This window comes from Pongo abelii, chromosome 7 (assembly GCF_028885655.2).
Source record: "Pongo abelii isolate AG06213 chromosome 7, NHGRI_mPonAbe1-v2.0_pri, whole genome shotgun sequence".
Classification (NCBI taxonomy): Eukaryota; Metazoa; Chordata; class Mammalia; order Primates; family Hominidae; genus Pongo; species Pongo abelii.
The window spans coordinates 100,030,940-100,054,387 of NC_071992.2; the positions used below are offsets into that span (position 1 = coordinate 100,030,940).

A 23,448-nucleotide genomic window follows, 5' to 3' on the forward strand; every position below is an offset into this window, starting at 1 on the left:
ATGTGTTTTGAACATCTACATGGGTATATCCAGTAATAATAGCTAACACTATACTTGTCATTATTCTAAGCACTTTTTATTTTTATTTATTTATTTATTTATTTATTTTTAGGGTTTTGTTTCTTTTTTTTTTTAAGCACTTTTTATGTATTAACTCATTTAATTCTTGTAACAGTCCTGTAAATATATAATAGTTGAGGAAACATTTATAGATGAGGAAACTCTGGTGTAAAAATATGAAGTAACTCGACCAAGATCACACAGCTGACAAATGGCAAAACTAGGATTTAAATAAAGCAAGACAATGTGGTTCAAGAACCAAAGGTGTTAAACCATCACATTTGTAACACCTATAGAATTTAAACAGAGTTTTACACAGGTATTTGGTCTATAAATATAAATTTAGTAAGGAAACTAAAAAAAAAATGGCATAGAAGCCAAGAAATTTATTTTTCAGAAAAAAGATAATTAACGTTGTCAGATATTAACTAATATCAAGAAGAATTAGGATTAACCAGAAATGCCTTGATTTGGTATTTTTATTATAAAAGTTTTCTTTTTTCCATTTTCGGAAGACATATTGATTAATCACTATTTCTTGATAATGTGTCAGGTCTTTACACATATGTTTCTGCAGTTTATTTTTATTTTGAGTAATTTTTTCAGCTGTCACTAACCTGTTCATGTCACGGGCACCAACTCATAAACATACATCTCAGCTTACATTTTTATAATATCCTCTAAGACATAAATAATTTATTCTGCTTCTGCTGAAAATTTCCAAAATGTCATGCCCAGTGATCTTCATGGAATTAATTCTTGTCATATATTTATTGACATATTACAGGGCCTTCTATCACCACTGACTGCCACTTTTCAAAACTAGAACCATTATTTCAAGTGTCAGGGTACTGGTTACATTCATTCTCTTTGATATAAACAGATATTTTAACTGGTAGTTTTATCGAAATGTTATTTTTGAAAAGCTTATGAATCACATATCTATTATAAGCAAAATTTTAAGATTAAGATGACGGCTATTTTATCTTTGTCCCCTTGTATCTTGGACAAGTATATACTTAGTATTTGTTGCATGAAGTAATGAGGTATAGAATTCTATTTACTAATTATTGTTTTCTTAATCTGAGTAATGAGAAATTGTTTGCACCATGATTACAAATTGGTAGCAAACTTAGCAAAAAAAAATGTATCAACATTATTTGTTGAACACCAATTATATATCATCATCCTGTTCTTAAATCAACATAGTCCACTGAACTTTCTACCCCTCTCAGTAATTCTCTCACTAATGCTTAATTATTGTTACCCATGGCTCCATTCTTTAAACACTCCTAATACAGCACTCATTCACTCAGCCTCAGAGAAGAGTGGACCACTCATTGTCAAGGGCCATTTTTTTAATACACTGTCATAGGACCACAAATCTGCTATGAACAGGATGAAGAATCATATGAATTAATATATTCTGTAAGTTTGTGATCACTTGATTAGTGTCTGTATTCCCCAATAAAAGAAAAGCTATGTGAACAATCATGTCTGTTTTTACTTAGCATTACATCAACCAGATGACACAATTTAAATGCACAAGGTATATTATTTAAAAAAACTGAAGTTAAGTTCATTTAATTTAAATGAGGGATCATATGTTAAATCCTAAATGTTATAATTTAAAAAATAAAGGTTAATCTTATCCAGATGGGAACATAGCTATTTATGCTACTGAAAACACATGTGATCATCAACCCAAGAAAAAGGCAACCATAAAACAGAATTTTTTTTCCTCATTGAGTCAAGATTAGGCAGTCACAAGCTGAAATCTTGGTTCCTTCTTTGTTATACTATTTTCCTACAAACGTTTCTTTAAATGGTCTTAGAAGCTGGGAGCCAAATGTTTTTAAAATTGAATAATCACCTTTTCACATGCTGTATTTGTGTTCATATTTTGTGAATCCTCTAATGACTCATTTAAGTATTTACTGCACCCTCCAGGTGGGCTTTCTATAGCTTTCCAAGGCATGATTTAAAAATATTAAAAATAATATAAGATTTTGTGTTTGCCAAACTAAAGAAGTTTTGAAAATAAAATGTGAGAGTCTTTTTTTCCCATCATAATTTCTGTTTCTGTATCTAAGGCCGTTTAAGTAAACATCTAAAAATGGTTTTTATAATGGTAAGAGAATCATGAATTTCATTTACATATTTACTGTTCACATACTGCTGTGCTGGTAATGGCAAATGCAGAGTTTATTCAAATAGTTGTCTTTGAAACACATATAAGAGGTCAAAGAATATCCAGGTGGTTCTGAGCCCTTTAGCAGACACAAATACACACAAAATGAGGATTGGAGATGGATTTCTGAAATGCCCTTGGGATATGTAATGCCAAATTATACCTGAAAATTCATTCTATTCAACTCAGCAGGCTGAAGTAGCTCATCAATGTGGTGTAATTATAACTAAATAGGAACAGGAAAGGAATTAGGAGGACAGGATTGCTGTGTATAATACTTTTATAGACAGGCTGAAATGAATTCCATTAATATATAATGTTTTATGCACATTTTAAATTGGAAATAATTAGAAATTTTGGAGTAAAACTGTTGATATTATTCTTAGAAACAAAAATATGCTGAATATGATCCATAAATTGAAATTGATATTTTTTAAAGTCCATAAAGAATTACATATCAATAGTATTGGTCTTTGTCTATTTTAAGCATTATATTTTTAAACTATGAACAAATCTTCTTAATGTCTAGACCAACATTTTCAAAATTGTTTGGTTATGTTTGTGTATGGGCACCTAATTTTCTGACATAATGTTATCTCTTTTTAATTGGAAATTTGCTCTGGGTCATTCTAACCTACTTCATTATTTTCCCTGAAGAACATTCTCCAAGTCCATAATGGACCTTAGATTAGTGCAAATATATCATTTCAGTGGACTTCATGCACCGATTAGGCTTTACTTGAATATCTTTAGAATCACAATATATGCACCTCTAGATTTTTTTTTAACTTTTAAGTTCAGGAGTGAAAGTGCAGGTTTGTTATACAGGTAAACTTGTGTTATGGGGGTTTGCTGTACAGATTATTTCATCACCCAGGTATTAAGCCTAGTACCTATTAGTTATTTTTTCTGATCTTCTCTCTTCTCCCACCCTCCACCCTCCAAAGGCCCTAGTGTCTGTTTTTCCCCTCTATGTGTCCATATGTTCTCATCATTTAGCTCCCACTTACAAGGGAGAACACACTATTCTTTATCTGGAGTATGAGGATAGGTAAGTATCAGAATGTATTCTCTATTGAAATCTCACATATCCAATATATTCTCCCATTGTCTGACACTTTAAAAGCATGTATATTTGCCAAAATGACAATAACTCCAATAATTCCAACTAAAGTAAAATCCTAGATCGTGTTCTCTATTCTCAACTGTTTTCTGAATTTGGTTTCTTTGACAATTAGTTTTTCAACACATGAGATAGTGGTATCATGAACTGGGTACAGCTTTTGCAGCTCACAAACTTACACACTCCAGCTCTGCTTCTTTCTTGCAAGCTCTTTGAACTTGGCCCTTGAACCTCAGTTCCCTTATCTGTAGGATGAGGACTCCTACCTCGCATCACTGCTTTAAAATTAAAGCAACATAAACAAAATCCCTCACACAAAGCAAGCACTTAATAATTGTTCATTTTTATGATTCCATTTAGCTTCTGAAATTAATTAGGGAGCTATTTTAATTAAAATACCACATCTATATTTAATTCATTGCTTACATTATAAAGCCAACATTAGTGAACTGTAGGGGTGATGATGTAAAATTATAATATAGAGTCCCAATGATAATAATGTATATTCTTTGAAGCAGAATATGCAAGGTATCATACAGTGGAATGCGGAATCCCAATTCATCTTTTTTTTTTAGCATCATGTATTTATTACCTGCCTCACACCAAGAAGAATTTGTGCCCCACTACCACATATATAAAATAAAGTAGAAATACAATGAATTTTATATAGACAAAACACAGCAGAGGAAAGAAACCCCACAGAATAGAAAGATGAAACCAGATGCTCTAGTTCAGAGTCCAGAAAGAAGAAAGTAAGGGCAAGTTTCAGGAAAGACAGATGTTGACTAAGATAGAATCAGCCAATAAAAGAGAAAGGCAGAACTCTGAGAAGTCAGCAGTGTGTACAATAGGATACTTGATAGTTTATGTCTCTGCCTTCCTCTACTTCACGTGCCACTTGCTGGTCCCCACCATTGTCCTGAGTCTTCTGTGCTTGGTTAAGAATTTTCTCCAGCTACAATCTGGCCACTGAAGAAAGACACATCCTGCAAACACCTCAGAACCCTGTTGTGCTAGGAAGATTTACCACTCACAACCCTGTGGCTTTTAAGATAGGTAGGTAGGTAGGTAGGTAGATAGATAGATAGATAGATAGATAGATAGATAGATAGATAGATAGGAAAAATAGATAACAGATAGAAGAATAGATAGATAGTAGATAGATAAGTGTATATATCCTATTCTGTAAACTCTTTCATAGTAAAATTCTATGCATAATTTTCATGATCACAGAAACTAATATGACTTCAAGGATGTTTTAATTTCTTATCATGATTCCCTATAAACTCAGTACTATCCCTTCATCTTAGGACACAGTGGAGATTCTCTGAGACAAAAGTTGTGAGCTACTGAGGAAGTATTTTTTACAAGTAAAAGATCTCTAGGGAGCATGGTACAGCAATTCTCCCACATCATGCTTGTCTAGTCTACTCCGGCTGTTATAACAAAATGCCATACACTGGGTGGCTTATAAACAACAGAAATTTATTTCTCAGAGTTCTGAAGGCTGGGAAGTCTAAGATCAAAGTGCTGGCAGATTCAGTGTCTTGTGAGGGCCTTCTTTCTGGTCAATAGAAGGCAACTTCTCTTTGTGTCCTCAGGTGGAAGAGGCAAGGGATCTCTCTGGGGTCTTTTTAATAAAGGCACTAATCAGATTTGTGAGGGTTCTGCTCCCATGACCTAATCACCTCCCAAAGGCCCCACCTTTAAATACATCACAGGAGGGATTAGGTTTCAATGTACTAATTGGAGAGGAACAAAAACATTTAGACCATAGCAATGCACACCTCCAATAAACTATATAATCACTTCCATATGTCTGTGAGGTAGTTTGTTGCAGATGATAGTACCTTTTATGTGGCTATCATCCAAAAAGAGACCGTGTACCTTTTTAGGTTCAGGATTATTTACATTATACCTTTAAGGTAAAATATAGCCAACATTTATTAAAAATATATTGAAGGGAGGTAAATTATTTACATAGGCATAAATAATTTGCTTCATACTTTTATGTATAATCGCTAGGAAATTAAAGACATTTTTAAACTCTTTTGTAACCTTTAAATACTTGAACCCATCCAAAGGATATGATAAAGAAGATCGAATTTCATTACTCTTAAAACACTGCAAATTTATCCAAGTATAAATGAGAAAATCAGGCAACCAAGAAGATAAAACTAAGTCTGGATAATCAAATTTAGGCTACAAAAAGATAAAACTCAGATAAAATTTAATGGAAAGCATACAAAGAAAGAGAAGCAACAAAAGCAAGAATGCTAAAAAAACAATTACCACTAAGGAGATGCAGTAAAAAAATCAATTGTAGTAATTTGAGTTATAAAGGATAAATATTTTAGCTGTATTTAATACCTGTAAGTATTAAATATTTCAGAATCATAATAATTGTGAAGATTTCTTTGACATTAATGCATAGGAAACTGGACAAAGTCCAAAGAAATGAATAAAGACTTAATAATAAAACCCAATTATAGTTTTAAAAAAAATGAAAGTCTCTTCCGGATACATAAAAAAACTGAACAAAACTAAGGAGTACAGAATTGATTTGTTTGCTTATTTCACTTTTAGCAAGTCAAGAATAAAGAAGTATCCTTCTGGAAATCATTATTTTTCCCTAATTTGAACCAATATCACAAATGAAAAGTTGGACCAAACTTAAGGAAGTCTTTTATTTCCTTCAATTCAAAAAAGAACAATGATAAATAAAGTAAAATGAGGTGTTGAATGAAATGACAAGATGTTTTTAATATGATAGCCATTAAATATTTTAGTAACTATTTTTAGATTATCTACTTACAGGACAGCACTTGACTTGGGGCGGATGGATGTGGGTCCAGATCTCCAGGCAGTTGTCAAGACAGCAAGTAATTTTAATATAGATGAGTGTCAAAGACACAGATATATATTTGTTTAATTGCTGAAAAGATGGATTGGTGATTGTGCTGAGGTTGAAAATTATTTGGTTGTTATCCTTGAAAAAACCTGAGGAAAGTATTCATATAAAGAATTCATAGGAATTGTCTGAATAAGGAGGTGTTTCAAAAGAAGGAAGCATTTATCTCTAAGAGGAGAAAAGCCAGTGTTACCACAGGGGCAGCTGATAAGATAAGGAGAAAAGGGTAAAAGAAGGGTCCCACCCATACATCAAGGTGCTGGGTGATATTAATGACCTAGGAGAAAGGTTAACTGTGAGTAACTTTACATCTAAATCTGATAAACATTTTCTGTTCCTACCTGAGAAAGGAGAGTTGAGATATCACTTCCTATCACTCTTGGAAGCCCTGATTGAAGCCCTTGCTGGGAGTACGTGGTCCAAATTGCATAAGTTCATATACCTCATCTTCCTTCAGTTATCTGTTCAGCAAACTTATAGGAGCTGTCTGGTCTGTATCGAAGATCTGTAAATGAAGAATTTGGGCAACAGAACTTTGTTGCGTCTTTTCAGTTTTAATATTTAATTATTCTAGCAATTCTCTGAAATGGAAGCATCATAAAATTCAAGTTAATGATTTCTATACACTCTATATACAGTGTCTTGACAAAATTCTTAGAAGGTTTATGAAATTCAACACATGTTTTAACTTGAAAACCAGATAAAAATGTCAGTACTCTGGATGAGCTAATAATTCGATGCATTTGATATTCTGGAAATATCCAGTCAGGGTTTTATTTGGAGGAAAGGAAGAGGGCTGGAGGATCAGGAAGAGAGGGGTTGAGGTGACTCCAGTAAGACAGGGTACTCATCCCTGCTGCAGAGCTGAGAAGGCCTGTTCTGTTATCCCAAGTCAGCTCTGGCTCCAAACTTGAATGTCCCTGCCAGGAAGCCAGAAGCCCTGCAGTCAACTGGATTCACCCCTCCTAGAAGGTAGTTTAGCACAACTAGTTGTTGTAGAAACGTGTCTCTTGTGGGGTCTCATCTCCTGTTTCCTGCACAACTACTCAAAGTATCCCTTCACTTCACATGGCATGTTATGTTGAACTGTCTCTGGAGAAATATTAGCCAGATTTTAATCAGGACACTATGTCTTGCCCTCTGTGACACTTTATTCAGACATAACCTCTTAGCTTCACTTTACTGAAGCATCAAATAAGAATGATGATAATAATAATAAAAATGAAACCAATAATAACAATACATACATCATAGGACTGTTTTCAATGTTCAGTGAAATAATGCATATAACACTTAGAAAAGACCTCAGCACCTAATGAACATTCTCTAAATTTTAGCTCTTTTTAAATCACACAGCATTCACTTCCTGTGTCGAGTTCTGGGAAACATTATTTCCTTGGTTTCAATACATTACTAGTGACACCATAGAGCCCTTTTAGGTAAGTTTCCCCTAGAAGCTACCTAGTACATTGCCACTTAATTCAGCCCTAAATCATATTGGCCTAGTTCCTGGTAAAATGCTCTCAACACAACTATGTAAGTTATGCTGTGTCCCTGACCATTACCTCTATGTGTCCTCATTTGGCTAAAGTTTCCCCATTTTCAAAATTGGGATAGAGATACTCAAGTAACAGAAGATTATGTGACATGATGTATATTTAGCACAGGGCTAGATGCATAGTCTCTCTTTCTCTCTCTCTCTCTCACACACACACACATACACACACACACACTCATTCTTTCCCTTTCTCTCTTCCTCTTTCCCTCTCCCTCCTATCTCACTCTCCCCTCTCTTTCTTCCTTTTCTTCCTCTCTCTCCTTCCTTTCTTCTATTTGTTATTCTATTACTGTTAAAAGGACAGTTTATATTATACACTTATATTAAAAGTATATATGTTATAGGCTTTTATTTCTACTGATTCCTTCCATCAAGAAAAGAAAGGTATAGATACAATTATTTGATTTTTAATGAGAATTCATTTATCCCAATGTATCAACACTCACTAGATTTGCATTTTAAGTGTGGAGTATGAAGATCAATTTAAGTAAAAGAAAAGCAGATTGTAGGGAGTAGATGAGGAGAAAGTTTGTTAATTAAGGCATCTTTTGGCCTCTGTTGTTATGGGCATAAAACTGATTTTGCAAACAAAACAACTCTAGCCCATTTGGGATTCTTGAAGAGGGCAGGAAGAAGAGTGGGGTGCCTGGATGTGCCCCTCTCTTCAACTTCTCTCTCTGTCCCTTATGTCTATATTTTTTCTTCCTACTTTCGGAATGAAGGTTCCCCAGGTTCCACTTTCACCAAGGACTCTGCTCCCCCTAAGCCACTGCCCCTGCCTTTCTCTCACCTGCCTACCCTACAGCGGCATGGTGCCCATGAAGTTGGCTTGTATTCACCGGGTATATGTGAGGTCTCCAATTTTGCTGGCCTCAGCCCTCCAGGATTCGAGCCACTAGGCCCAGATGTGAGGTTCAGGAGTAGATGCTCTCAATGCACTGAGGTGAGAAAAGTAACATAAGAAAGGATTGAGGAAATGGAAATCCTCTATATGGAGCCTAAGAAAGTCAGCCCTGATATAAGGCCTGGAGGAGAAAGGTGAGCCAAATATTGACAAGTACAAGTCAGGCTGTTTGTTTTAGTGTGTATCTGTTTATATATACATGTGGATTTTAATGTGTATAGGTGTGATGATCGATGAGGCTGGAGGGTGGGGGCTTCTTGTACATATGAATGAAGTGAATTGTCACATGGTCTTTCTAAAAACTGTTCAGATTGATATTAATTATAGATAATGGAGAATTAAAAATGTGAAAAGTGAAAAACTACAAATTTGTCTGTATATAACCAAATAATAATGCTAATATCAATGACATTTGAGTCATTAGTCCATTACTGCCTAATCATCACCAATGTTATTCATATCATAAATATATACCACCTAAAACAGAAAAACTGTTTTAATTTTACTGAATAGCCACAGTTTTCATGCCTTGTTGGTCTTATGGCATTGGTGTCTAAGCAATCAGCAAATAGCATTTATAAAGGAGACATTGCTTATTAAATATGGCTTTGTTCCTGTGAATTTAAAATACATCACTAGATCTTCATACCTGTGAATATATATAATTTAATCAAAATCTATATATTGAGAACTCATATAATGAGAGAATGCATTCAAATTAACACTGGGACTAAAATATGTGAAATGACAAGTATTTTAATTCTATAAAAAAGTTACTGTAGTCAATAAACATGAATTGGCTCTTGTCTAAATTTATTGAAAAAGAATTTGTGATTGTATGGACTTTATCACTGAAACTTGTTTATTAAAATTCATTCATGGCCAGGCATGGTGGCTCACACCTGTAATCCCAGCACTTTGGGAGGCAGAGGTGGGCGGATCACCTGAGGTCAGGAGTTCGAGACCAGCCTGGCCAACATGGCAAAACCCTGTCTCTACCAAAAATACAAAACTTAGCTGGGCATGGTGGCAGGCACCTGTAATCCCAGCTACTCAGGAGGCTGAGGCAGGAGAATCGCTTGAACCTGGGAGGTGGAGTTTGCAGTGAGCCTAGATGGCACAACTGTACTCCAGCCTAGGTAACAGAGCGAGACTCCGTACCACCACCCCCCAACACACACACACACACACACACAAAACAACTCGTTTATTCCACAAATGTTTATTAAGAGCCTACTTTGTGCCAGGCATTGATCTAACCTCCGGGCATACATCTCTGAAAAAAAATGAAGTTTTATCCGCAGAAATGTATGTTCTAATAGGAAGAGAAAGACAGCAGTGGAATGTATAGTAATACAGACACTGACTATGCCCTAAAGCAAGATATAACCATAGGGGTCTTTGACAAACAGTCTTACCAAAGAGTTTAGTTAGTCAAAAGTCAAGGACGCTGAACAGAATATTGCTGAAAACTTATAGAATATTATTCTTGGTATCTGTGGTTATGAAATGTAATTATTTAAGTAAAAAAATCCTTTACACTGAAATAATGCTTCTATGAAGAGTTATGGAGATGATATTTCCCGCTACTAGTAGGTAGCCTGGATTTGTTCACACTTAAAAAAGAATAACTTTGAACAGCTGAGTATCTCCATTTCTGCTTCTTGGCAAGAAGGTGAAACTTAATACATAACAAGGAAGTCTTATGACATAGAAATTTTTCACTAGCATGTGGGTCCTTCTGTATTTTAAATAACAACTAATTTCAGACACCCTAGTCAGCACCCAAAGGTGTTTTTGAAACTATGTTCTCATTTGGAGTGTTTGGGAGAGGCAGTGTTCCTGGGCTTCTGCTGAATGCCAGGCATTGCTCTCAGAAAAGGACAGTACAAGCCATAATGAAGGCAGAGCTTCCACCTTGTCCACTTGAGTGACAGTGTGAAACATATTCAGATGGGGATATGTCCCAACTACTGTCAAAGTAGAGAACTGAGGACTAAACTGAGGCCCCAGGGGTTGGGGGTGGGGGAAGCTTCCGGAGAGTTTTCTTGCAAGCAGCAGCAGAGTGCCTGCTACATAGTAGGCACTCAATGAGCCTGAGAACATATTGTGTGCACCTTCTATGTAAAGTTCTGGGGATATAAACGTGAAAATGTGCAGTTTCTGTTTTCCCTGAGAAGTACAGACTGGGGAAATAGACAAAACTAAAATTGATAATTGCTTTAATAATTGAACATACAAAGTGTATCAGAGATTCTCAGAAGAAAAGAATTTAGCAGAGTTTCAGAATAATATACAAATTTCAATATTCTATAGCGGTTAAAAGATATATGAACCCAATTTTTAATTTATATAAATACTAAATAAGGTTTTTATATTTAGATTTTCAGTTTTACAGTTCTTGCTAAATATATGACTCTATTCTTAATCCAACATTGCTTACGGACAGCAGTTTAGTAGTACAGATTTCATTAGAGAACTTAACTGCTATAGGCTGGGGGGAGGTGAAGGAAATACAATTTTCCCTAGAAGATTTACATTAGATAGAGTAGTTACAGGCTGTAGCATCTCCCCTGTAATTTTATGAGAATGGTATTACCCTGGCTTTCACTGTGTGATTGCTGGTTACCTTCTGTCAGTGAGCAACAGTCTTACTGCAAAGCAGGAGCACAACCCGTCTCTTTGTCTCCGTGGTCAAATCAATTACTTCTTAGAAAGTCGAATTTTTTTTCAAAATGACCATGTACAGGAGCAAACGCAGACATCAGAGATGTAAGTAAAATCTGACCCAACTTTTTCATATCACTGGGGTAGGGAAAACATACTTGATTTCTTAAAAGACTCATTATGACTTCTTCAGATACATCCTGGTAGTAGAAAAGATACTGTAGCTTTTCTCACCCTAACCTTTATCTTTATTCCTGTAACATGCGTGAAAGATGTTGAGGGCAGAGGGGATAATTCGCTTGTTACTATGGAAACCTTTGGAAAGGTTTACAAAATCAACAGAGAAACAGATCAAATGCAATTTCAGTCTAGCTCAGCATCCTTCATTCAGGCATGATCACTGGACAGTTCTCTTTTTTGCTTTTCTAGGAGTGATGATTTTCTTTCCTGGAAGTCTATTGAAAGGTTTGGGAAGCTAGCCTAAAACTTCTCTTTATTCATCCAATTTCAATTACAACTCTTAGGGGGTAGAAAGCAGTTCAGAATGGAAGGGAGAGAGTTAATTGTGAATGACAAGCTGAATATTTAACAGGATATTCATTGCCAAACTTCTTGGTCCAGAGCATGCTAGTGACATAATTCACTACAGGCACCATTTCAAAGGGTTAAAAGGAGTCATCTGCAGTCACCCCTAAAGGAACTGATTCTGGCTGAAAAGGAGCAGCACAATTACCCTGGCGTAAAGTCCAGAACAAAGATTATTATGGAACTGAAAGCTATCAGGATCTTGCTAAAAATCAAAAGATTGTTATAATAACACTATTTTACGGTAAAGCAATATGCCTCTCAAGAAAAGCTTTACAATCACCTCTCTCTAGTAAGTTTAACTCTTTATCACTTTATCTTTTCTATTGTCTAAAGTAAATAATACCATATTTAGCCCAAAATGGTCTGTCAGTGTCTCTATTTATCGTCATAGACAGGTAACGGCAACTTACTCTGTACTCAAAGTCTGTACTTTTTCATTATTTCTTTTGATGTCTTTAAATGTTATCAAATATTTTGAAAATCAAAGTCTATCAGTCACAGTTATTCTATCAAAAAGCCAATAAATCATAGAAAGATAATTTTTAGTGTGATAATTTATTCTTTGGTCTGTTTTCACCTAAGATCTGAAAACTAACGTTTCTCCTGTTCAAAGAAGTTCCATGCACCACAGAAAGCTCTGAGGGCTAGGCTGTCAGTTTGATTCTGCAAGCTTGATTGCCTTTTGATGCCAGTTCTTTCTTGTGATAAAGAAACAATATATGATAACTGCTACTTTTTTCATATAAAAATGATTGGTATGAAGTCTACACATATATTGCTGATTAATTTTCTTGTGATTTCCTCTTACAAGAATGGATCTAAATTATGCATAGATTTGAAAACCGTCTTGTGCCTTTACTCCTGTATCTTTTATATATCCCTCATTTTTTTTCCTTGTGGATTATCAATGCCTTAATGCACATGGAAAATAAGAGATTCACAGAAAAATTATACTGAGTGTTTCCTGTTAAAATGTGCTCGCTGAAGTCTGCGATTAAGCAGCAGGAAGAAATTGTGAATTACATGAGACAAGTCAGAAGATGTATAATTATACAGGCATAAACACAGTAGGGTGTACTGGAATGGTTCAGTTAAAAAAAACTAATGTGTTACTTAAGTTTAATTGTATCAACTATTTTATGTTGTATTAAGTGTTTCTATATTCTAATAATATAAAATATCAGAGAGCAGGAACATAATAAAATTAAAATATATAGAAAGCTTAGCAATAAAAGCAAATAGAATCCTTAAATGAATTTCTTTAACAACATTTGCAAAAGTAGAATGTAATACAATGGTTTGCCATCCAATGGGTAAACAGAAAAACTGGAATTTTCCCATCACCAAAATCCAGGGCATTTCCATTTTCAGTTATATCTTTTATGCGTGTGTTTTTGATCATATAAAAGGCATAAACTCACCCAGAGGCAATTGTAATCCAATTAAGGCAATAATTGTACATTCATCAAAACCTCACTGTAGGAAAGAAGGAAAGTATTCTTACAATTTTCTTCAAAAATGAGATAGTACATAAATCAACTTTCTAATTTTTCTCATTATCCAAAGATTTAATATGGTATCTTTTAGTAAAAATAAGTGTTTCCTTTCAGAGGATCTGACAAAAGGAATAGTAAAGGTGCATGTGGCTATGTCAGGAGTTTGAGGAAAAAGGGGAGAACAAAAATACTTATGAGTGATTTTAAAGTATAAATTGTACTAAACATTTGAAGATTCATGTGGGGCTTTGAAGTTCATTCTCCACTCATATTGAGATTAGTTATTTATAATTCACTATACAAGAGGAGGAGAGGGAGGGAAGAGTGCCCATTGCCTTGCTTCTGATAGAGCAATTGCTAGGTAAAAGGAACAGCTTAGTGTTCACTCAGATAGCAGATCTTACTTGTGCAAAACTGCATTAAAGACTTTCAATTGGATACAGAATATTTTGAGTGGTATTAAAAAATGTTTGCATCTATCAGATGCTGATATTGCCAGAGCCAAACAGGTACAGACCAATTTAAGGAATTCTAATACATGTAAACCTGTTTTTTTACAAATCAGATTGATTTGGGAATTAATGTTTAACTTTTGAGTCCATTTAAATACTAAGTTTTTATACATATATAATAACAATATTTATTTAACTGTGAAGTTTATGTTTAAATTTTCAAAAATTTCTGTATAAAACAAGGAAAACCTGTAACCTCCCTTGCTGAAACTCCACATGACCTTGAGAAAACATTTTTGGACTTTTATGAAAGACACATGAAGGTACATTTTTAGAAAATGAATATGTTTTTAAAACACCAACGTAGAGGGAAAAGTAGGGTAGAAGCCATAGGATTTTGAAAATAGCACAATACCTGTGCCATGGCAAAGAAAACAGTGTGAATCGAGTTTCAGATGTGTAACATTTCATCTTATTTTACTGAATTGGAACAGATCATGTATTTTTTGTTACTAATAATATCTTTGGGTGAGCTTATCGACCTTATCCATATTATCATGGAAATACTTGATAAGATCACTTCAGAAATCTAAATACTAGTCATCATAGCCCTCTGCTTATAGTCTTGGCCAATTATCTATTATTTCTGTGGGTTGCAATCTGTTCTGTAAGTTTAGTAGATTGCACTGAGAAAGTGTTCTGTAGGCTACCTTCCATCTCTAATCCTCATTGCCTCCATAACACAGCCCTCATCAGATCATTCCCCTACTCATAGACATTAATGGCTTCTCATTGACTAGATAATGGTGGCTCTGGGCTGGTGTGCTTCAGGTCCTTGGGTGCCCATGGAGTTACTACAAGGTTACTACATATTAATATTTACATAAATATGAATCACTGTATAATGAAGAAAAATATATGTGTATATGGACATACACGTGTATATATACATAAACATATACACACATATATGCTTTTAAAGTTCTAAAATATGTTTAATAAAAACAAATGTATTTAAAAGGTGGTGTACTGCATTTGTAATAGCTTTTTATACCATATATTTTATTTTAAAAAAACTATAGTACATGCAGCCCTCATTATGTTTCAGTATTCTTTTAAAAAAAAAAAAAACTTCATACTCCCGAAGGTTGAGAATCACTGAACTAGAAAGTGAGTACAAGCAAGACCTTATAATATAGAAATTTACATGACTGTCATCTGCCCACTACTTTCTTCTCTTCCTGGTACCACCTATATTCTAGCCTTTATCAAGCTACCAATTGTCAGCCAGGCGCAGTGTCTTATGCCTGTAATCCCAGCACTTTGGGAGGCCAAGGCGGGAGGATTACTTGAGTTCAGAAGTTCAAGACCAGCCTGGGCATCATGGTGAAACCCCATCTCTACTAAAAATACCAAAATTAGCTGGGTGTGGTGGCAGACACCTATAATCCCAGCTACATGGGAGGCTGAGGCATAATAATCGCTTGAACCCAAGAGGTAAATGTTGCAGTGAGCCAAGATTGCACCACTGCACTCCAGCATGAGTGACAGAGCTAGACTCCATCTCAAAAAAACAAACAAATAAACAAAAAAGCTACCAATTGTCCCTGAAATTCACTATATTCTCTTATCTCTATGCCTTTGCCCTATCTTCTTGTTGATAGATGGCCTTCACCTGCACCTTCACACCTCTCTGTTGAAGGTTTCACTCGCATGCCACATCCTTCCTTAATGCCTCCCCAGTTTCTAAGTCAAATTGCTCTTTCCCTTCTCTCTTTTCAGTTCATATATTGTTTTTTTGTTTGTTTGTTTGTTTGTTTGTTTGAGACAGAGCCTCACTTTGTCACCAAGCTGGAGTGCAGCGGTACAATCTCAGCTCACTGCACTACAAACTCTGCCTCCAGGTTCAAGCGATTCTCCTTCCGCAGCCTCCTGAGTAGCTGGGATTACAGGTGCCTACCACCATGCCCGGCTCATTTTTGTATTTTTAGTAGAGATGCGGTTTCACCATGTTGCCCAGGCTGGTCTTGAACTCCTGACCTCAGGTGATCTGCCTGCCTTGGCCTCCCAAAGTGCTGGGATTACAGTTGTGAGCCATTGCACTCGGCCTCTGTTCATATATTGTAATTTTTCTTAAAATTTCTATATTCTGTCTTATATATAGAAAATTATATATTTACACCACTAATCTCTAAGTTTCTTTCATATAAGGTATTCTTTATTCTTGTTTGATACATTCTCAGTGCATAATATGATGCTTTGCCCATCAAAATCCATGGCTGTCTAATGAAGTTTGTCGATTTAAATATATATTTTTGACCACCTACTACTTTCCAGAGCCTGCTCTAATGGTAGGGCTATACCAATGAGCAAAACAACATTTTATTGAAGATAAGATGACACACAAATAAATATGTAATATGCTATGTAATGCTAAGTGCTATGGAGAAAAATAAAGCAAGTAAGGGAGAAATGGAGTTTTGGAATGTGGAGTGAGGAATTTCTATTTTCTATGGGGAAGTCAGGAAAAGCCACTTACTAAGGGGACATTTGATCAGACACCCTAAAGAAGTGAGGAAATTGGTTCAGTTTCTCTCTGGATAGTTACAAGTAGAAATAGTATATGCAAAATCCCTGAGGAACATTGGGATAATTGAAGGACCAAGAAGGAGTCCAATAAGTAGAGTGACTAAAGATGAGGTCAAAAAAGCATGAGGAACATTGGATAGACAGAGTAGGACAGACAACAGATTTTAACTGAAAAGTACACTTCATTTGTAACTGAATTAAGACATAATATGTATATACTAACTTTTAGGAATCACTATCCATATTTCTAAGTGACTTGTGCAATAATTTCAAATGACAATTTTTAAAAGTATTTTTAAAATAATTACTCTCCATACATGGCAAGGCATGCAGTCATTGACTGGAAGACAATCAAATTTTGGTCATCCAGAGGTCCAAAAGATATTGTTTGACTGGGAATATTTTCTGACTTATCTTCTTATAAATATCCTTGTATTCTTTATTACAAGAATTAAAATTAAGTCTACCTCTCTTTAAAAATCTTCCTATGAGAAAAAGTAAATTTACATTTTGATAGAATTGTTCTAAGGATTTTTAAGGCATTGACAGGGAAAAACAAGGCTGTTGCCCGTCTCAATTGATGTGTAAAATTGGTCTTTCAGTGATCAACAGTGATAATAGGTTTGATGTTTTGTAATTTTTAGAATATGACTTGTCTTAGCAGTCACATATTTATTAATGTGTTGTGTTTTATAGAAGTCTTGTTTAAAGGTACTTACTGAAATTGATTACAAATTAAATAGCAATATAAAAATGGATTATTTAAAACAAATACTTATATTGGTACCATGATTTCTTTGTAACTGTGAAGACAAAAGAAATAATTTGTTATTAATTCCCAAATTATTTCATATCTTGTGTTGATCTTTTTTGTTACCTAACGAGTTGAAAATGTGATCTAGGTTTTAAAACATTTTTTTAAGTTTATACCAAAAAAACACTATTTTTAGGCTTGATTGGTAAAGGCTCTCTAGAGGACACTATTAAATTCAATCTTTGATTTCTCTATTATTGATGCTTGTAGGGAATTCTGGTATGATATCTGCAATGTCTTCAGCCCTTTTTATTCTCAAGTTCTAATATGAATTCTATAACTGGTAGAAATTGAGAAATTGTAATTTTGTAGATTCCTCCATGGAATCACATGTGCATGGATAGAATCAGTGCAGTCTGATTGAGCTTGCACAGTGGGACTATAGATGCCAGTTTGGGAGCAGAGACGTACAAAGGCTGACTGATAACACCTCTGATACAGATTGACCTTAAATGGAAATGCATATTGGTCTGCCTTATATCCTTAATCAGAGGCTTTTACAGGCTCCAGCCTGTGACTGGTTCTGCCTGCAGAAATATATTCTCTCTCTCTCTTTCTCTCTCTCTGTCTCTCTCAAAAAAAAATCTGATGATATTCGTGTATTTTTCTGTTTAACAATGCCCCACACACTCAAAGGTCACTTTTGTACCGGGTGAGCATTTGTCCATTTCTCTTCTGTACTTTCAGAAAACAACTTGACTATCATATGTCACCTGCTCTTTTAATTTCTCTTCTAAGAATCTGTGCTGCATTTATGTGTACACTTGCATAAAAACCGTAGCATTGACTCTGTCCCCAGGTGTTCAGATGATTGTTCTCTGCAGAATATATTTTATCACTTCAAAAAATGTTACAGTTAAAAAATAATATTAATTTGTATTTGTTGATAAAAGAATTATAAATGTGAAACAACAAGACACTTAGGAAAATAAGATTGGTGTTAAACGAAGATATTAGTCTATCATTTTAACATACTGTCATGTGGTTTGCAAACATTTTCTTCCATTCCATGGTTGTCTCTTCACTCTGTTGATTATTTTTCTTTGCTGTGCAAAAGCTTTTTAGTTTGATGCAATTCTGTCTGTTTTTGCTTGTATTACCTGTACTTTTGGGGACATATCCAAAAAGTTTTGGCTCAAACTAATGTCAAGAAGCTTTCCTTCTATGTTTTCTTCTAGTAAAGTAGTTTCATAGTTGTAGGTCTTATATTTAATTCTTTAATTCATTTTATTTTTGTATATGGGGTGAAATAGGGGTCAAATTTCTTTCTTGTTTGTATGGATATCCAGTTTTCCAACACCATTTATTGAAGAGACTATACTTTCCCCATTGTATGTTCTTGGCACTTTGGTAGATCAGTTGACTAAAAATGCTTAGATTTATGGCTGGGCTTTCTATTCTGATTAACATATTTTCAATATTAAACTCTTCATATATTTTTAATATTAACCATAACTCAAACAGCTCAATAGCAATAAAATTAATAACTTGATTGAAAAATGGACAAAGAATGTGAAAAAGTCATATCTCAAAAGAAGACATACAAATGATCAACATACATATGAAAAAAGTTCAAAATCACTAATCATCAGGGAACTATAAATTTAAAACCACAATGATATATCACATCACACCTGTTAGAAGAATTGTTATAAAAGTGACACGACAACAAGTACTCACTCAGTGAGTACACAAAGGAAAGGGAATTATTTTACACTGTTGGTAGGAATGTATATTAGTATAACCATTATGGAAAACAGTGTGAAGTTTCCTCAAAAAATAAAAATAGAACTACCAAATGATCCAGCAATTTCATTTCTGGAAATATATTGAAAGAAAATAAAATTAATTATCTCAAAGAGATATCTCTACTTCCATTTTTATAGCAGAATTACTCACAAAAGTCAAGATTGGAATCAACATAAATGTTCATCCACAGATAGGATAAAATATATGATATATATATCTCATATATAAATATCATTATCTCAGACATATACATGTTTCATATATCATATATATCATATGTAAATGTCCATCCACAGATGAATGGATTAAAAATATGATTATATGAGATATATATATCTCATATAGTTAGATAGATACAACACACACACACATACACACACCCCAATGGAATACTATTCAATCTTTAAAAAGAAGGAAATCCTGTCACTTATGGCAACATGGATAAACCTAGAGGACATTATGCGAAATGAATAAGCCAGGTACAGAAAGATAAATACTGTGTCATCTCACTAATATTTGGAATCTAAAATAGTGGAAGTCATTAATAGAAGCAGAGAGTAGAATGGGGGTTACCAGAGGTTAGGTGGGCAGGAAGGGCAGTGGAAACATGTTTGTCAACAGATACAAAATTTTAGTTATAAAGGCAATAAGTTCAGGAGATCTATTGTGCAACATGGTGACTACAGTCATAACAATATATCATACGCTTGAACATTGCTAAGGGAGTAGATTTTAAATGTTTTCACAAAAGACATGATAATGGATATGTTTCATTCATTAAGTTGACTTAGCCACTCCACAATACATACATATATGAAAACATTATATATATATAATTTTTATTAATCAAAAAACTAAAATAAAATAAAATACTGTCATGAATGCAAGCAGTTTGACATGACTAAAGAAAAGATAACCATTCATAAGCATCAATGCAGAGTAGGAAGTAGTGTTTTTTATGCTCTAACATATGCCATCTTTGAAACATCAGAAAGCAACTTTCTTAAAAACCATGATCTGGCATAATTATGTGTTTTGGGAAATCTCTTTGAGCAATATGAAATCACCAGTTTTGTAAGTCAATGGTTAAATCTAATAAATACCAGCTATTGCGTAAGTGGGCAAGAAAAGGGGAGAGGTGGGTATGATAAGCCGTTATGCCAGCACAAGTTGGCATTAAAAGCATAGGACTGTTACAGTTAACCAAGTGTGATTATGTAATACACTAAAAATATCTAATTACAGTAGGGAATATATGCATTGTTGTCTTCAGGATATATAAGGTTAAACTTTCTACAAAAAAAATGAAAGTATGTTCAGTGTCATCAACATAGATTAACTAGATGACTTTATTTTTGCAGGTGACATATCAGAGCTTTTCTAGAAAGTATCTATCTTCAACTAAACTTACAATGTTTATTATAAGCATCTGAATTCTAATTTTACATATTTTATCATTAAAACTTTGTTTTCATCCAAATGGAAAATTGGGTAGTTCTAAATGAATTGGGTAATGATAATAAAATTGACAAATATATTGAATGTTTACCATATGTCAGGCACTGTTTTAAGCATTTTGTTATAGATGACTAATGTAGTTTACATAAGAGAGCAATAATCAAACATGTAATAGAATAATGAAGTAATCTGTGATACTTCATTTTTATTATAATTTCAAAATGTCATTTATGATTTTATTTCTAATCTCTAGGAAATTGGACACCCAAAATTAAATTAAAATATGAACATTGGAGTTAAAAAGCAACCTTATATATCTCCTAAGGAATCTAATAAATTAACTTTAAAAAGCAAAATATAAGTTTTACCAGTATCCCTACCCTTTAAATCATATAGAAACAGAAAAAATATCTTGAGGAAAGTTTTACATAAATATAGGCAAACAAAATATCTGCAAATGAATGTATTTGCCTCATATGCTATCTTTTCTGCAAAGGAATGAAAGGTTTCCAGAACTTAGAATAAGTGAACTTCTCTGCAGTTATTTTAGTAATTCATTGTGAGTCATTACACACTTCTTGATCTAGAACAGCTAAGTTGTTTGGCATAACCTTTTGATTCATTTTCCTTTTTCTAGTTATTGATTTTCTTAGCACTATTTACTGAATTACACTCTTATTCTAACAATGGAATTTCTGACACCTTTAGTTATATAGGAAAACATTATATATGTGTAAATATTGACTCAAAGTATTAATGGTCTCTTATTATTGACATATTATCTCTAGAACTTCATTTGTATTTAAAATAAAAATAAAGTCCACATTTATTTCCTTAGACTCCTTATAGAGTATGTGGCATATATTTTTGTAATGTTCCATGCCTTGGGCTACCTATCGTTGGAAAATGTTATATTTCATATTATACGATTCTTTTGACCCCTAGTAAACCTGAAACTGCCTTAGAGGAACAGCTGAATGTATTTCCTTAAATAAACACACATTGTTCTTCAAATTGCTAGTGTTTGTCTTCTTAATAGGCTCCACAGGCAATGGGAATGTTGACTTTGAAGTCACCTCTGCTGGGTTCATGTAGATAAGTCTATTTCATACCTTTTTTCTTCCCACACTTAACAGTGTCTTCCAACTCACGTTTGTTTTAAGACACCTATAAATGCATACATACTACATGGAATATTTAATTTTTATTTAATTTATAGTCTCAATAATTAGTGAGAGGTTGGCTCACAATTAGATAAAAATAAACTTAGACAAAAATCAGAAAAGGTTTACTTTTAATTGAGGTATGAGGAAAAATTCACTTACTTGGTCACATCCTTGGCTTTCATAAGGTAGCAAGAGAAAAATGGTCACTTGAATTTTATAAGTGGTCATAAAAATTTTCTCAGCACTGAACTGTCCTCCAGAGCTATTTATATGAAGCTAGTCATTTTTTAATGATCACTTGTAACATAGATGATACACTCAATTTTGATAAATGGGTCCAAACTCTCCTAAAGAGGCTTTACCAGTAATACTCCATGAAGCTTTCTACAATTTGTTTGCTTATTCACTATCCAGACAGAAATGTTTTGCATATTTTTCACCATCCCAGTTTTCAAGAACCCAAGCTAGAGTTTGAGAAAATTCTATTTGAATGGACATAAAAATTTATTTAATTTTGAAATAAAAACAAATCATTAAAAATTCTACTTTAAAAATATGCTTTGAAACTTGAGTATCTAGGAAAAAAGTTAATAACCAAGCACAGGAACAAAATACAAGAAATTGTAGCATAAAGATCATACATATGCTTTGGGAGGCCAAGGCGGGCAGATCACGAGATCAGAAGTTTGAGACCAGCTTGACCAACATGGTGAAACCCTGTCTCTACTAAAAATACAAAAATTAGCCACGCATGATGGCACACACCTGTAATCCCAGCTACTCAGGAGGCTGAGACAGGAGAATTGCTTGAACCCAGGAGGCGGAGGTTGCAGTGAGCCAAGATCACGCCATTGCACTCCAACCTGGGCGACAGAGTGGGACTCCGTCTCAAAAACAGATCATAGATGTGTTTGTTACTACGATTCTCTTTTTGGTCTCTGAAAATGGGTCCCTGGAAATTAGAACCATATTAAGTTAACCATTTCTTATATATTAGAAACAGTTGTTTATCAGGTTAAAGATGCTATATTTTTTGTACTATATAAACAGCCATCTAACATAGTTATTTGTTTGGGGAAGATACTAGCCTTTGATAATACTATTTCTCTTAGATTACTACTGGCAGCAATTAATCAACAGTTGTAGTAATTTACCCTATACTTCAAGCCAAATTAACAGTCTTGCCTTGCTTATATGAATATTAAAGGATAATGTGGCATTGGGCCTGGAATTCTCAGTAAGTTGCCCACATTGTTAATATTTACCAATATTAACTTAGGAATAGGCTGCAAGGTGTAAGGAATGTCTGTTTTAATATTCATTTTAAAAATACATGTTTTAAATATTGTAATTCAGTGTAATCACATCAGTTATGAAAATTTCATTTTGGGTCCAGGATAATTAAATCTGGAATTGCATAAGATGTACTACAATGATAATATTATTTTATTATTCTTTATAACTAACATTCCAATCACTGGTATAGATTGACATTTGGAATATGACTATCATCACACAATTGCCCTAGGAGACTTCCTAATGGGCATTTTTTATACCTTGCTGTAGCCTTTTATGTACTTAATAACAGTACAGTTTCATGTCGCTTCATAACAAATACTTACCATTGCCATATTTATGTGGTAATAAAACTAGTTTAAGGTATTTTTATGAAGCTATTTATGGCTTTTAGTCATTATTGAGTTTTTTTATGACTATTATAAA

The 23,448-nt window shown here is 33.9% G+C and overlaps 1 protein-coding gene across 8 annotated transcripts in view; it reads left to right on the forward strand.

The window, feature by feature from the left end:
- Positions 1-23,448, forward strand: part of RALYL (RALY RNA binding protein like) — a 717,288-nt gene that overhangs the window by 485,777 nt on the left and 208,063 nt on the right. For 2 of the 8 annotated variants that reach the window (XM_054561805.2, XM_054561804.2), the window contains exon 1: positions 11,359-11,519. The exons of 5 other annotated variants lie outside the window; for them this stretch is intronic. In XM_054561805.2, the coding sequence (XP_054417780.1) occupies positions 11,483-11,519 (37 nt within the window). In that variant the 5' untranslated portion in view covers positions 11,359-11,482. Of the gene's footprint in view, positions 1-11,358; positions 11,520-23,448 lie in introns of those variants that run through there. One more of the 8 variants, XM_024251542.3, reaches the window with a different exon arrangement.